This window comes from Elephas maximus, chromosome X (assembly GCF_024166365.1).
Source record: "Elephas maximus indicus isolate mEleMax1 chromosome X, mEleMax1 primary haplotype, whole genome shotgun sequence".
Lineage (NCBI taxonomy): Eukaryota > Metazoa > Chordata > Mammalia > Proboscidea > Elephantidae > Elephas > Elephas maximus.
Window position 1 is genome coordinate 61,678,992 of NC_064846.1, and position 14,709 is coordinate 61,693,700.

General features: G+C 38.1%; 1 protein-coding gene across 6 annotated transcripts in view; it reads right to left on the reverse strand.

The window, feature by feature from the left end:
- DIAPH2 (diaphanous related formin 2) overlaps positions 1-14,709 on the reverse strand; it is a 942,090-nt gene that overhangs the window by 173,456 nt on the left and 753,925 nt on the right. For all 6 annotated transcript variants that reach the window (XM_049873110.1, XM_049873109.1, XM_049873108.1 and 3 more), the window contains one exon: positions 1,241-1,336. In XM_049873110.1, the coding sequence (XP_049729067.1) occupies positions 1,241-1,336 (96 nt within the window). The remainder of the gene's footprint in view (positions 1-1,240; positions 1,337-14,709) is intronic.

Genomic DNA, 14,709 nt, shown 5'->3' on the forward strand with positions numbered 1-14,709 from the left:
CTTATTTTAGACCATCTTGAATGTCTTTATATACATAAAACAGTCTTATACTTCAACCAAAACACTTCTCTCCTTTCTACCAAATCTTACCTCTAGGCTAATCTCCCAGGGACTGCCCATGAATAGCAGAGGTGGAATGTTTATAAATACCAATCAAGTGTCGCCAAAACATGAAAAATATGAATATAATGCATATTGCCTCCTGCCATCAGCTTTCATAACTCTGTACTGGGCTCCATTTCTTTCAATGGTTTGTTGGAGTATGATGGCTTTGAATGCTACCAATTTCCATTCTAATATAGCGCATTTTTTGAACTGTAGGCTATTCAAGGCAAATCCTATTAATCTAAATTATACGGCTTACATATTTACTATTCATTTTCCCTTTTTCATAAAATTCATTTCTCCATATAGCTTTACAGCCCATGAAGAGGCTTTTTAAAATCAATATACCTACTTTATTCCTCTACTTCAAGTTATGGTATAAACTAAAAATATAAAAACTTACTTAGAGGAGGTAGACAGCTCAACCTACTTGGATTATTGGGACAGGAGCTATTTATTTACTTCAACCATAGGGTATGACCAGAAAAGGTGGACAACTTTCTAGATTCTCTTGATTGAGGGAGGCTTTTTTTTTTTAAATGGTTTTTCCTCCCGTGAGGCCAATGTTCATAATGTGACTTTATCTGTTACTATTCAAATATACACATAAAATTTTATTCCAATGTTTTGGGAATTTTTAGGATCTTGGATTATCTGTGCCTCCCCTCTCACTGTTAACATGAATAATCAAGAACGATCTGTACTGCAAAACCAAAATAGCCTCTGAAAGCAAGTCTTTAGCTTCCTTACCCGTAAATAGAGAAGGTGACATCCTTAGGGCCAATTACTTTTGGTGATTTAATTACACTTACAGTTGTAAACCACCTTCTACCACGTTTGTAAAATAACAATAAAAAAAAATTTAATATTAAACATAATGGAAATCCTTGTTTCTGAGTTTTTTTTTTCTTTTTACAAAGTCTACCGTTATTTGAAGATACACTTACCAAGTTGAAACTTGTGATCACATAGATGTTGAAGCCTGCTGAGACTTCACACATGAACTGAGATCAGTTTATAAAAGAAAATCTTCATGGGGAAGTTTCTTTTTTTTGTTTCATTCTTGGCTTTGAACATTCATATACTACAGGAACACTGATATGTATAACACTATGTGAACTGGAATGGCTTTTACCTGGATTCCTTGGGATTCGCTTTCTGCGGTCTCGGAATGCTGCACCTGATTGTAGGGCTTCTAGAAGATTATCCATCACACCAGTCTCATCACCCTCTGCAGGAAGGGAGACATTGGAATTAATCTTGGAGCAATTAAAGTTAAACTACAGGAAAATAAAGGGAAAAACTCCTGTCAGCTTTACATATACCCCTAAATTAAAGACATATATCTGTTTTAACATAATGGATCCTGTCAGTTTCTGGCACCACAGACTACTTTGCTTATTACGCACCATTAAGCAAAATTCATGCCAATCCCACTGTTCTTTCAACTTAAAGACCTTGTCTTTTGTCTTATTGATGACATGCTCAGTATGCAAATAAACAGTAGCTGATCAGCGACTGCTGCCTTCCTGTTAAGATTCTTATAAGATATTCCTAAGCAAGAAACCACTGACCCAGCTTTAATGCAATCAATGCGCAGGGTGTGATTTGATGAAGCAGAGTTACACAAGGTTAAATACTGATTGTATTAATACCTTCAGCATTCAGCCATCATCTGCGATTATCTCAAAAGACACTATTTGCAAAATACATTTGCATTCAGTTCCTACCTAATCCATATCCGTTCCTCATTTCAAAATGCTGATATTGTGTAAGGAAAAGGTGACCACATTATCTGAAAGGCCACATTTTCCATTTGAGAGACATCAGCCAGAGGTTTCTGAGTCTCATCATCCCTTTTAAAATGCTGTTGTGTTTCTAAACGTTGCCTATGGGAAAGAACTGTTAAGAATCCGTGAGCGGAGTACTCAAAAGATGTTCCTAACAGAAACGCATTTAAAACATTTCACCATACTCTTATCTTTGACAAATCAGGCCATCAAAAACACTTTTAAGATTTATCAGAACGTTTGTCTTGAGGTATCAATTGCCATAAAGTCTCTACTGCGCTGTGGATAACCCACTGTGAGCTGAGCTCCCTTTTCCCCATTGGCCTAACTGAAATAAACGTCCTTAACTAGGTGACTTATTTGAGCGGTAGCTAAACGTGTGACTCTGAGGTAGAGGATATTTGTAGGCAGGAGGGTTCAGAGAAGAAAAAAGGAAAATGAGGGAGAAGACATTTTTTCAGATGGTATTCCAAGGTTAAATTTAAATTCTACTTTGTTTAAAGAATTGACTATGGGATATCAGATCACAGAATAAAATTATATTCTCTTATGGGGCAAGAACAAGATAAAATCTTTTTGATTTCGCTCTTCATTTGACTTGAAACTTCTTCAATGTTACAATAACATACTCTTAAAATGAACTCTCTAGGACAGGATATTAAATGAAACAATAAAAGGAAACAGAGGTTCTCAGGTCTAATATGTGGTGAAAGTAGGAAAAACAAATGGAAAGTGATAAGGAAGGGAATTGTACACTTTTAGGAATATTATAAGGTCACAGATACATGTTACTCATCACCTGCTCTTTTCAATACAAAGAAAAGAGGGACTGAAAGTAGTTTGGCATGGCTAGGATGTATCTGGGGGAATTAAACTTTATGCATTAGGTACTTTGAGATAGGTATCATCTCTCTCTATCAGCTGCAGATACTGAAATTTAGAGAGTTTAAGCATCTGGTTCCATATCACACAGCTGGTATGTGATGGGGCCCTGGTATGAACTCAGATCAATCTGACACTGAGACTGGCCCTCTTAAAAAAAAAAAAGACTAGCCCTCTTTGCATGGCAGCTGGCAGGTGATCCAAAACCAAACCAAATCTGCTGCTGTTGAGTTGATTCTGACTCATGGCAACCTCATGTGTTACAAAGCAGAACTGCTCCATAGGTTTTCTCCATTGTAATCTCTACAGAAGCAGACTGCCAAGTCTTTCTTCTGCAGGGCTGCTGGGTGGGTTCAAACCATCAACCTTTAGGCTAGCAGCCCATTACAAATCGCTGGTGCCACCTAGGAACATTCAGTCAGATAAAAGATCGTAATCTATGATATGGGGTTTAAACTCTATCCTATAAGCCAGTATTGTCCAATAGATACATAATGCAGGCCACGAATGTGAGTCACATAAGAAATTTAAATTTTCTAGTAGCCATGTTATATAAGTAAAAGAAAAGGGTAAAGTTAATTTTAATATATTAAATATTTTATTTAACCCAATATATAAAATTATTAAGCAGGTATTTTACATTTTTTTTCAGACTAAGTCTTCAAAATCTAGTGTGTATTTTACAGTTCAAAAATTCTTATTCAGATTAGCCACACTTCAAGTGCTCAATAGCCACGTGTAGCTCGTGGCTACTACATTGGGCAGCACAGCTATAAGGAACAGAAAGTGACTTGATCGGATTTATGCTTTAGAAAGAATAGTCAGAGAACATTATGGAAGATGGCAAGAATTAAGGCAGAGAGATTTTTAGGAATGTACTGCAATTGTCTAAGTATGAGCTAAGGGCCTGAATTAAGGTGACAGCAGAGTAAATGGGGAAGATGGATATTTTGAAGACAGTAATACAATAAAAACAATACAATCAATAGGACTTAGCTGGAAGGGTGAGATTAAGAGGAAGGAAGTAGTCTAGATGACCAAGAATAAACAGAAGAACAGATTTGAGAAAAGGTGATGATCTGTTTGAGAGGTCTAAGGAATATCTAAGTAGAGATATCCAGTAAGAAGTTGGAAATGTCTGGAATTCAGATTTGAAGTCTTGGCTGGAGCTAAAGATTTCAGTGTGATAAGGAGATGGCTGAGATTGCACTGGGACATTTTGTGAAGAGCACCATTTTGTGAGGAGCACCTCAACTTTTAAGAGGTAGTCAGGAGAGCCAGAACTGCAGAGAAAACAAGGAAGTAATTTGTAGCTACAGAAGTATAGACTGGGAAAGAACAATAGCACAACTGAATTTCATGTATCGTCATTAAAATAGTAATTATGAAAACTATGTAGAAAGATGAAAATATGATATAAGTGCAAAGAACAGAATAAAAACAGTATGTATTTGTGGTTTTACATAAATAATATGTAAACATGAAAAAATTATATAGCATAATGACATCATAGATGTTGCTTCATTAAAAATCTTTAATACCATTATATTGTGTATAGACTAAAAAGATGGGAAAAATATGTAAAAGTACAGAGGGGTTAAAAATAAATTCCTTTGCTTAATTTAATGGTTGCCACTTGATAACACTTATCAGAATTTTATTATGCTAGATCAGTGTTTCTCAAACATTTTTTCCCCATTATCACAACTTTCTCCACCAAGGGGCCCTATTAGGTATCTTTTTCCCAACCCCTCCCCCTCCATTAAAATTTAATACCTCATATATAATGTATATCTGTTTATATACTCTCACTCACAAATCACTATAATATCTAAGGTTTTTCTCTGTCCCTTCCCCAATAATCCCTGGAGTTGGTATCATTCCTGTTGAGAATGCATGTACTAGATGGTTCTGTTAGAAAAGCCAGATCTTTGTAAATATCACTGATGGATTAAAGAAAAGAGATCCAGGTTTTCAGTCCACCATTAATTTTTTATTTGTTCCATGATAACTTTCAAAGGAGCTGAGTGATTTGCATGAAATGTTGAACCCTACTAAATCAAGGTTTTAGGAATATATTGCAGGATCAATTTATATTGCAATTTGTCTTCCTAAAACAAAACAGAAACCAACATGATCATTTGAAAGAAGTTATCCTACATTTTAAATGAGTTTCAGTGAAATTTCGTATGTTGACCGTTGACAGTTCACTTAGAATTTCCAAGTTTATAGAACCATTAATTCCTACTTAGATGTGATAAGCAGTGAGTTTTTTTTTTTTTTTTTATGGGGGGGATCTATGAAGACAAACCCATGAAAAATATTTTTTATGTTTCTTTTTTTCATTGAAAAAGAAAATAACTTTATTGAATTGCATAGAAATGTATTTTCTTACAACTTATCATACCTCTTTACTCAGTAAAAGAATATCTAGGAGAAATGCGGTAATGCTTTTTAGCCACTAAAATGATAACATATGGACATATCTGAGAAGTAACAATTCAGAGGCAACTTTTTAATCTTTCATTCTAAAATTAATTACAGATAATATTAAAGAGTTAGGTGGGCCACAAGCAGCCTGTGGGCTCTACGTGAGCTGCTTATCATAGGGTAAAATGAAAGGCTCGGGTTGTACCTTCTGCAGTGTGATGAATTGTTTTTATATGGCCTTTCTTGCATGGTCTTGTAACTTCCACCAAATGACTAGGTGGGACCATGCAGATAAGATGCTTGTGACACACCAAGGGCATTAGACAGCTTGCTAACAATGCAAATCAAGTGCATGGCACCACTGTGAAGAAAAAGGACCATACAAATAAGGTGTATGGAGCCCTAATGAGGGAACTGGTTAGTTTTGTCATCCAGCTAGGCTTAAAATAAGCCATCCGAGAGACGGGAAGGAGGGACCTCACTACCACTAAGAAGAAGAGATGCAAGTGGAATGCGTCCTTTGGATCTGGGGTCTCTGAGCTGAGAATCTCCTAGATCCAGGAGACAGAGAAAGAGAGCTGTAACACCAGAGATGGTGCCACATGGCAAGAAGCAGTGGCAGAGAAACAGCAGCGGCAGAGAAACAGCAGCAGCAGAACCAGGAGACTGGCGTGAGACACCACAGTAGGCTTCCCAGTCCACACAGCCAGGCGGTTACAGAAAGTGTGCTAACCCACTGAGCAAGAAGAGTTGAGTGCCTTTGGGCAGGAGACTTTCTGGCAGAGTGGGGTGCCTCCAGGCATTTGTTGGCTAAGTTCCGCTTGCCAACCCTCAGAGCAAGAGAGCTGAGCGCTTTTAGGCCAAGGCTTACTGGTGGAGTGGGGTGCCTCCAGGTACTTACTGGTGGAGCTAAAGAGCGTTATAACACTTGCCTGAGCAGGGCAGAGGCTGGGCCGAGGGGCTGAGGGCCAGATAGAGGCCTGCCTGTGGGCATGGCGAGAAAAGGCTGTCCTGACTGAATAACTGTAAACTGAGTCGTTTCTGATCCTGAATTGTAACCTGTTACTTCTCTAATAAACCCTAAAACTGAGAGTGTGGTCTGTGAGTTCTGTGTGGCCATTGCAACAAATCATTGAACCCAGCAGAGAAGTAGAGAGTACCTTGGGAGGGTTAACAGCTGGTGTCAGAATTAGTAAAAAGGTTGGAGGGTGGAGGTATGTCTGACCTCTATCTCACGGCAATAAGCCTTAGACTGTTGATACTGATGATTCCCTCCCCCCTTGTAAAGTTAGATGAGGAGGTCAGGTGCCTCTGCTATGCCATTTTTATACCTTCTTTTTCATATTTCTACAGTGTTAGTCATTCAGTAGATGCTAAATGCCTGCTGAGCTAAATTTTTAGCATCAACATTTACCTATGTTGTATTGACTTAATTTCCCCAAAGTATTTGGAGATGCTTATGTACTGCTGGTGGGAATACAAAATGGTACAACCACTTTGGAAAACAATATGGTACTTCCTTAGAAAGCTAGAAATAGAAATACCATGTGATCCAGCAATCGCACTCCTAGGAATATATCCTAGAGAAGTAAGAGCTGTTACACGAATAGACATATGCATACTCACGTTCACTGCAGCATTGTTCACAATAGCAAAAAGATGGAAAAAACCTAGATGCCCATCAACAGATTAATGGATAAACTGCCTATAGTACATACACACAATGGAGTACTATGCAACAATAAAAAACAATGATGAATCTGCTAAATATCTCACAACATGGATAAATCTAGAGAGCATTATGCTGAGGGAAATAAGTCAATCACACAAGGACAAATATCGTATGAGATGACTACTATAAGAACTCATGAAAAGGTTTACACACAAAAAGAATCTTTGATGGTTATGAGGGAGGGGAGGAGTGGGGATGGAAAAACACTAAATAGACAATAAAACTCATTGCTGTCGATTCAATTCCAACTCACAACGGCCCCACAGGACAGCGTAGAACTGCCCCATACAGTTTCCAAGGAGTGCCTGGTAGATTCAAACTGCCGACCTTTAGGTTAGCAGCTATATCTCTTAACCACTATGCCACTGGGGTTTCCACATAGACAATAGATAAGCGGTAACTTTGGTGAAGAGTAAGACAATACACAATAGTGGGGAATCCAACACAACTTGTACAAGGCAAGGTCATGGAAGCTCCACAGATAGTTCTCAACTCCCTGAGGGACTGAATTACTGAGCTGAGGGTTGTGGGGACCATGGTCTCACAGAACATCTAGCTCAATTGGCATAACATAGTTTATAAAGAAAATGTTCTACATTCAACACTGGTGAGATACTCCACTGGTTTCACCCCTTGGGGAGCAAGGGAGAATGAAGAAAACTAAAGACACAAGGGAAAGATTAGTCCAAAGGACTAATGGACCACAACTACCATGGCCTCTACCAGAGTGAGTCCAGCATAACTAGATGGTACCGAGCTACCATCACCAACTACTCTGACAGTGGTCACAATAGAGGGTCCCAGGCAGAGCTGGAGAAAAATGGAGAACAAAATTCTAACTCACAAAAAAGACCAAACTTACTGACCTGAGAGAGACTGAGTATAGCCCCCGGACACCCTTTGGCTTAGTAATGAAGTCACTCCTGTGGTTTACCCTTTAGCCAAAGATTAGACAGGGCCATAAAACAAAACGAGACTAAAGGGACACACCAGCCCAGAGGCAAGGACTAGAAGGCAGGAGGGAACAGAAAAACCTGGTGATAGGGGACCCAAGATCAAGAAGGGAGTGTTGACACGTCGTGGGGTTGGTAACCAACATCACAAAACAATACGTGTTTAATGAGAAACTAGTTTGTTCTATAAACCTTCATCTAAGGTACAATAAAAAAATTAATTAAACAACCATTAAAAAAAGTGTTTGGAGACGCTAAAAATTAAAATTGACACTAAGTAAATTAATTACATCTGCTGCATCCTTGGTGCAAGGCTAATACCCAATGGCTAGCACGTACTTATTTAAACATAACCTTCTACGGGTCTCTAACATTTCTGCACATCTGAGGAATAGAGGTACTAATGGCCTGTGTTCTGGGCTATCTTTTCAAGGATGTTTGTACAATGAACAGCCTTGGAAGACAGTGATAGAGTCTCCCTCTAAAGCAGAGGGTATGTTTGTTTGCTTCAAAGACAGACCATGCCTCTTCCAGGGAATATATCAGGCTGGTTTGCTCTCAGCACATTATAAAGTTTGAAGTTTCCTAAGCCTGGGGTCCCTCAGAAATGATGACAACCCACTGTGCATGTAGCATCCAACTGGGCCCACCTTTGCATTATCCCATAGGAGTTATGGGACAAGGGAAGTCGAGGTGAGTATGTAGCTCATACTGCTTGCTATACCACGAGGAATAAAGTCTTTTGTCTCTGACCCAGTAGTCTCATGTCTTCTGTCAGAATCCTTGAAAAGATGACTGGCTAATTTGTTAGCATGCAAATGGTGTTAAATCTCAAACCTGTCACAGTTCTTGAAAATACTCTGAGTTCCCTTTCCTTTTTATAAAAAATTATTAATTAGGATAACCTTATTCCTCTAGGAAACTAAGCACTTAATATCTTGGACACTCTTATTACCTAAGACTCTACTTCATTCTGTCTTGAAAATTACTGAACTAAAGCCAGTACTATAAAAATAATTTCCTAAAATTCTAACAGCCAGGACATAATGGCTTTAATTCACTACTATGGCGTCCTTGAATTCTCAGTTGCATAATTACGACTTTCTGAAAAGTTGAGCTGCGTAAAGTTGGAGAAAGTTGCTATCAACCGGTATTAAGTGACCCCCAAAAACCTGAATGTTTCTTGTAAGGGTGGGACACTTCCCGCATGAGATAACACTTATGCATATGAAATCATTTTAAAAAATAAAACTATGCTGTCTATGCGCTCGAGGGGTTAGGGAAGATTTCATGGAGGAAATAGGAGTTAAGCCTCTGAAAACATTACATTTCTATGGCACTTTAGGTATTACTGTGGGTCCCTGGTGGCGCAGTGCTTAAGAGCTCAGCTGCTAATCAAAAGGTAGGCAGTTCAAATCCACTAGTTGCTCCCTGGAACCCCTATGGGGCAGTTCTACTCTGTCCTATAGGGTTGTTATAGTCGGAATTTACTCTATGGCAATGGGTTTGGTTTATTGGCTTTTAGGTATTATTATTCCACGTACATGGCACAGAATCAGATTTTAAAAAAAGGTTGAATAATGACTGGATAAAAAACCAAAAACCTAACTTGTTGCCTTCGAGTTGATATCGACTCACAGAGACCCTTTAGGACAGAGTAGACCTGCCTTATAGGGTTTTCAAGGAGCAGATGGTGGATTCAAACTGCCAACGTTTTGGTTAGCAGCCGTAGCTCTTAACCACTATGCCACCAGAGCTCCAAAATGACTGGATAAAAGACACTAAAATCTAGATTACTTAACTCCTAGTATTCTCTTTCCCTCTCTCTCTGCGTGTGTTAAAATTTACAAATGGTGAAATGCGGTTTAAGTATGCAGTCTGATGAGTTTTGACAAATACATACATCCACGTAACCGCTAAAACAATCAAGATGTTGAACATTTCCATCACCCCAGAAAATTCTCTCATGCCCCTAGCACTCAGAGACAACCTCTGTTCTGATTTCTATCTTCAAATATTAGTTTTGTCTATTTATATCATATACTTTTAAGTGAGAAAAAAAAGGCAAGGTCATTTTGAATCAGTGTAGCTCCCTGAAATAAAATAAGCATGGTGTAAATGATAAACCAGGAAGACAGCAACAGACTTGAAAGACAGGAGTTACAGTTATATAGGTAAGGCCAGAGTTCTCAAGGGCCTTAGATGCCAAGGTAAAAAACTTGTAGTTGCGTCAATGGGCTCTAAAAAGCCATTGGTGAATTTTCAACAGGACGGTAATGTAATGAAGGTGGAATTTAAGATCAGCTTTATAGTAGTATGCAAAACAGACCAGAGTGGGAGAGAGATGAATTATACAAAGAATAGAGTTTAATCTGCAGTGACAAATATTATTCTTCATATAACCCTGGGCAACGTAGGATGGTCAATTTTGGCATTATTGATGAAAGACTAAATAGAAAAGGAAAATTGGTTCTGTGAGCAAGGTCATCAGCAGTAGTAAATGGAAGGTGACAGCATAAGAAGGTGGTGACAAGTGGAGAGCAAAAAAAAAAAAGTCAGTATTAGCTTCAATCTTTTTCACATTATCTATCATGGTCCAGATTAAGAACATGCTGCACGATGTATGGATTTGTAGACGACACAAAATTAGATGACTGCTCACTTATCACAAAAGAGAGAAACAAAATCCCTTCTCTCGGATCTAAAAACATGAAGGCACAGGGCTGACAAATAGCTCTTAAAATTTAGCATGGAGCAACAAGAGGTAATGAAGACTAAGTAAAAGGCTACCACAATATGGTGAAAATAACACATTACACTGCAGGGCCTTACTATCTGTTGGTAAGAGTACTAGTAATATCATTAAATGAGTCGGAGAGAAATCAGACCAGTTGGCAAAGCACTGTATCAACAGACATTAAAAAAAAAAAAGGCCTGAGCAACTTGTACAGCAGGCCACAAGTCTCTACCTGATGGGAAAGTTGTGTTTATTCGGGGGTTTAATTGGAAGTAGGTGAATAATGGGGATAACAGTGACTTGGAAAACCAACAGATGGTAACTAAGATAATAGACTATGAAGCTATTTATGGCCATTGAGAAGAGCTTAAGAAAATCAAGATATTATTCCAAAGAGATTAAAAGAGGGCTTAAATAGAATGTATAAAATTCTAAGTGAAATAATGAAGGCAGATGCTCCTGCTCAAAAGAAAACTTACAAGAGGAAAAAGAGGACACAGGAGTTTAGAAGAAATTACCAGAAACCCACTATGAGCTAGGGGCAGTGTGGTAATTACGTTATGCAGTAGTTGAAAATTTGTAGAACACAACAGAGAACCATTATGTTCCCAGGTGAGGTCTTGTGCAGTGGTATGCACCAGAAAGCCAAATCAATCTCAGAGCAATTAAAAATAAAACTACAGGGGAAAATGTTGGTTAGGGAGTTCATTCATCCTGTTGTGTTTCTCATCTCCTTGCCGGAAGAGGAAATTAAGTTTCCTTTTTTTTTTTTTTTTTAGTGAGTAAATAATCAGATTGCAGGTAAGCTTCATAGTGAATGTTACTCTTCCTTAAATTTTTTTTGTTATTTAAGGTTAAATTTCAGGCACATTTTATCCTGTGATAAATACTGTATTAGGGGGTCACAGGTAAATGGATATTCCACACCAAAGTGATGAATGAGGAAAGGCATGGTGATTTCTCTCCAAATATTTATGTGGTTTGTGCTTCCTAAAATTTTGTCAGGGGAACTAAATTAGTTAGTTAACCTTCCCTGATGTATTTGCATCTTAAAGGGGAGTTTGTTAACACTTGGATGAATGGATTTCTAATAGTAGAATTCAGAAAAGAAATTTTTTGGCTGGAGGTACGTTTTTGGCAGTTTGCCTGAGGTAAAACTGTTTGATAGTAAACTTTAGTTAAAAATACTGTTTATTCTTATTCAATTTTTTTCCAGTTACCTATATGCTAGAAGATTGGGAGAAGAAAATTACACATTCTATAAATAAACAAACACCCAATAAACCCGAATGTTAACGCTTACCAGAAAAACCACTGTTGATGCCTCTGGTAAAATATCTCACATTCAGTATTTTAAATAATTAATATTTCAAAAAGATCTTTGAAATACTCTGTGTGTCTTATCAGAATGAATCATTTACTAAGGGAATGGAACGTTTGTGAAGGGAAAACTAAGAAAAAACAAACTTGGAAGAAGAACAAATTTAACTCAATTCAAAATCATTAAAAAAAGTAAATCTAAGCTTCTCAAAAGAAAGATGTTTTGGAGGTAGGAAGAGCAACGATAACTAACATTTATTGATAACTTACTATATGTCAGGCACTGTTCTAGGGATTTACATTTACTACCCACATCCAAACATTTTATCGGTAAACAAACTGAGGAATATTTAGGTGAAGTAACTAATTCAAGGTCATATCGCTGGTATGTGACAGAACAGCATTAGAACCCAAAGGACATGTCTCTAGAACCTAAAAAAGAAACCCTGTTGCCATCGAGTCGACTCCAACTCATAGTGACCCTATAGAACTGCACCCTAGGGTTTCCAAGGAGTGGCTGGTGGATTTGAACTGCCGATCTTCTGGTTAGCAGCCGAACTCTTAATCACTGCACACCAGGGCTCCAGGACTGGAAAACTATGGCCCTTGGGGCCAAACCCAGTCTGTTGCTAATTTTTGCATGGCCCAAGAGCTAAGAACGGTTTTCAAATTTTTAAATGGTTTAAATTAATCAAAAGAAGAATAATATTTTGTGACACATGAAAAATTCATACAATTCAAATTCCATAAATTCCAAAATCCATAAATAAACTTCTGTGGGAACTAAGCCACACCCATTCATTACATATTGTCTGTGGGTGCTTTTGTGTTATAAGGGCGGTTGAGTAGTTGTGACAGAGACTATATGGCCCCTAAAGCCTAAAATATTTACTATCTGGTTTTATACAGAAAAAAGTTTGCCTACCCCTGTTCTCTGGGTCCCTGGTGGTACAACTGTTAAATGCTCGGCGGCTTAACGAAAAGTTGGTGGTTCAAACCCACCCAGCAGCTCCACAGGACAAAGACCTGGCAATCTGTTCCCGTAAAGATTACATCCACGAAAACCCTATAGGGCAGTTCTACTGTCACATGAGGTCGCCATGGTTAGAAAATCGACCTGATGGCATACAACAACAACTCCTGCTCTAGAGTACACCCTCTCAATGTCAATGCCATGCTGGTACAGACACCATTAGAGCTCACAATCTGCCTCTAAGGTGCTGAAAGATCTTGGTAACAATCATTTCAATAAAAAAAAAAGAGAATAATGAAGCAACAATTGCACACACACTTCTATGTGGATTTACATTAAGAGTCCTTGAAGTCCAGTTCCAAAAGAATGGTCAGAAAAATATAAGAGAGTTTTTTCAAAGACCAGTGGGAAACCTCCTGATAAGTTTTAACTTCTTATCTGAGAATCTGCCTCTCACTAACACTGACTGGGTAAATTCAACTCTTTTACAGAAGACCTTGCTCCTTACTTCTGGGCTTCAACTGGACTGCCATATCAGAATATAAAATCATATAATAAACCTAAACATCTTCATAAGACACAATCCTAGTGGGGGAGAGAGGACAGGGAAAGAAATAGTTTTAGTTTCCAGGGCACCACTATGAGGTCAAATGCATCTTTGTATCTTCCTCAGTGCATAGTAGAACAAGTTTGAGGTTAAGTGTGGGATAGAAGTGGATTTTTGAGAACTGCCCTCAGGAGAATGCAGTCACACACCACAACAGTAATGGTAGACCATCACCAAGTATACAAATGTGTGCCTACTCTTAGTGTTTGTTTTTATTTCTTCTCTGCCATTTGCCAACTAATTCTCCCTCTTTGTGTCTTTGAGTCAAATTCCCCAAGAAAGAGAATCAAATTAATTTGATTGATATAAAACAACTTTTTTAGGGGGGAGATGCACTCAAGACTACCTAGCTCTTATGCAATAGACCGATCTATAAATATTTGTCTCTGGGTCAAGAATCAATCTCTTGTCCAATTTGAAAGCAGTAGAGGATTACAAGGTACAAGCCATGGTCAGCGATGCATAAGAGGCTATCAATCGCCACTTGCTTGACTTAAGAAACTAAAGGTATGTAATGCTGATATGCATTATCGTAACTCAATATTGTAATTTACACTGATGTTTCAATATGGAAGAGGGAAGGATTTACCTTTAAGCCTAGGTGTCAATCCCTCAATAATTTCTTAAGAGTAGTTCAATTATATGCTCCAAAAGAGAGCTCGTATGACTGAGCATGGATGGGTTCTTTCTCAATTGATGAGAATATATTTGTCCACCTAGCAATCCCATTGCTGCCTTCTGATGAAATTGAAACAAGCTGCTGAGAGAGAAATAAGACCAAAGTGGCACTGGACAATCTGTGGCTTTTGTTTCCTTGCACTCCATGAAGTTATCTCAGTTTTAAGACTTCTAGGTCCTTTCTATGATGGAGACGCCTTAAGTCACATCCCCACTATTAACTCTTATTCCCATTTCAGGCCCAAATCATTAGCTACTCTTGAATAATGTTATTTACAAGATATCCCATCATCTTAGAGCCAACTTGTCTAAAACTGATTTAATCATATGTAGATTCCCTACGCAAAAACACACCCAATGACTGCATCACAATTTTCTCATCTCTGATTATCTGCCAGGCTTGGAACCTCTGGGTCTTTGATATTTTTTCTTCATCTCCAAATTCAAACAGTAACTAAGTGTACTACTCCTTCATAGGAAATCTCTCTCAGAATCAGAGTTT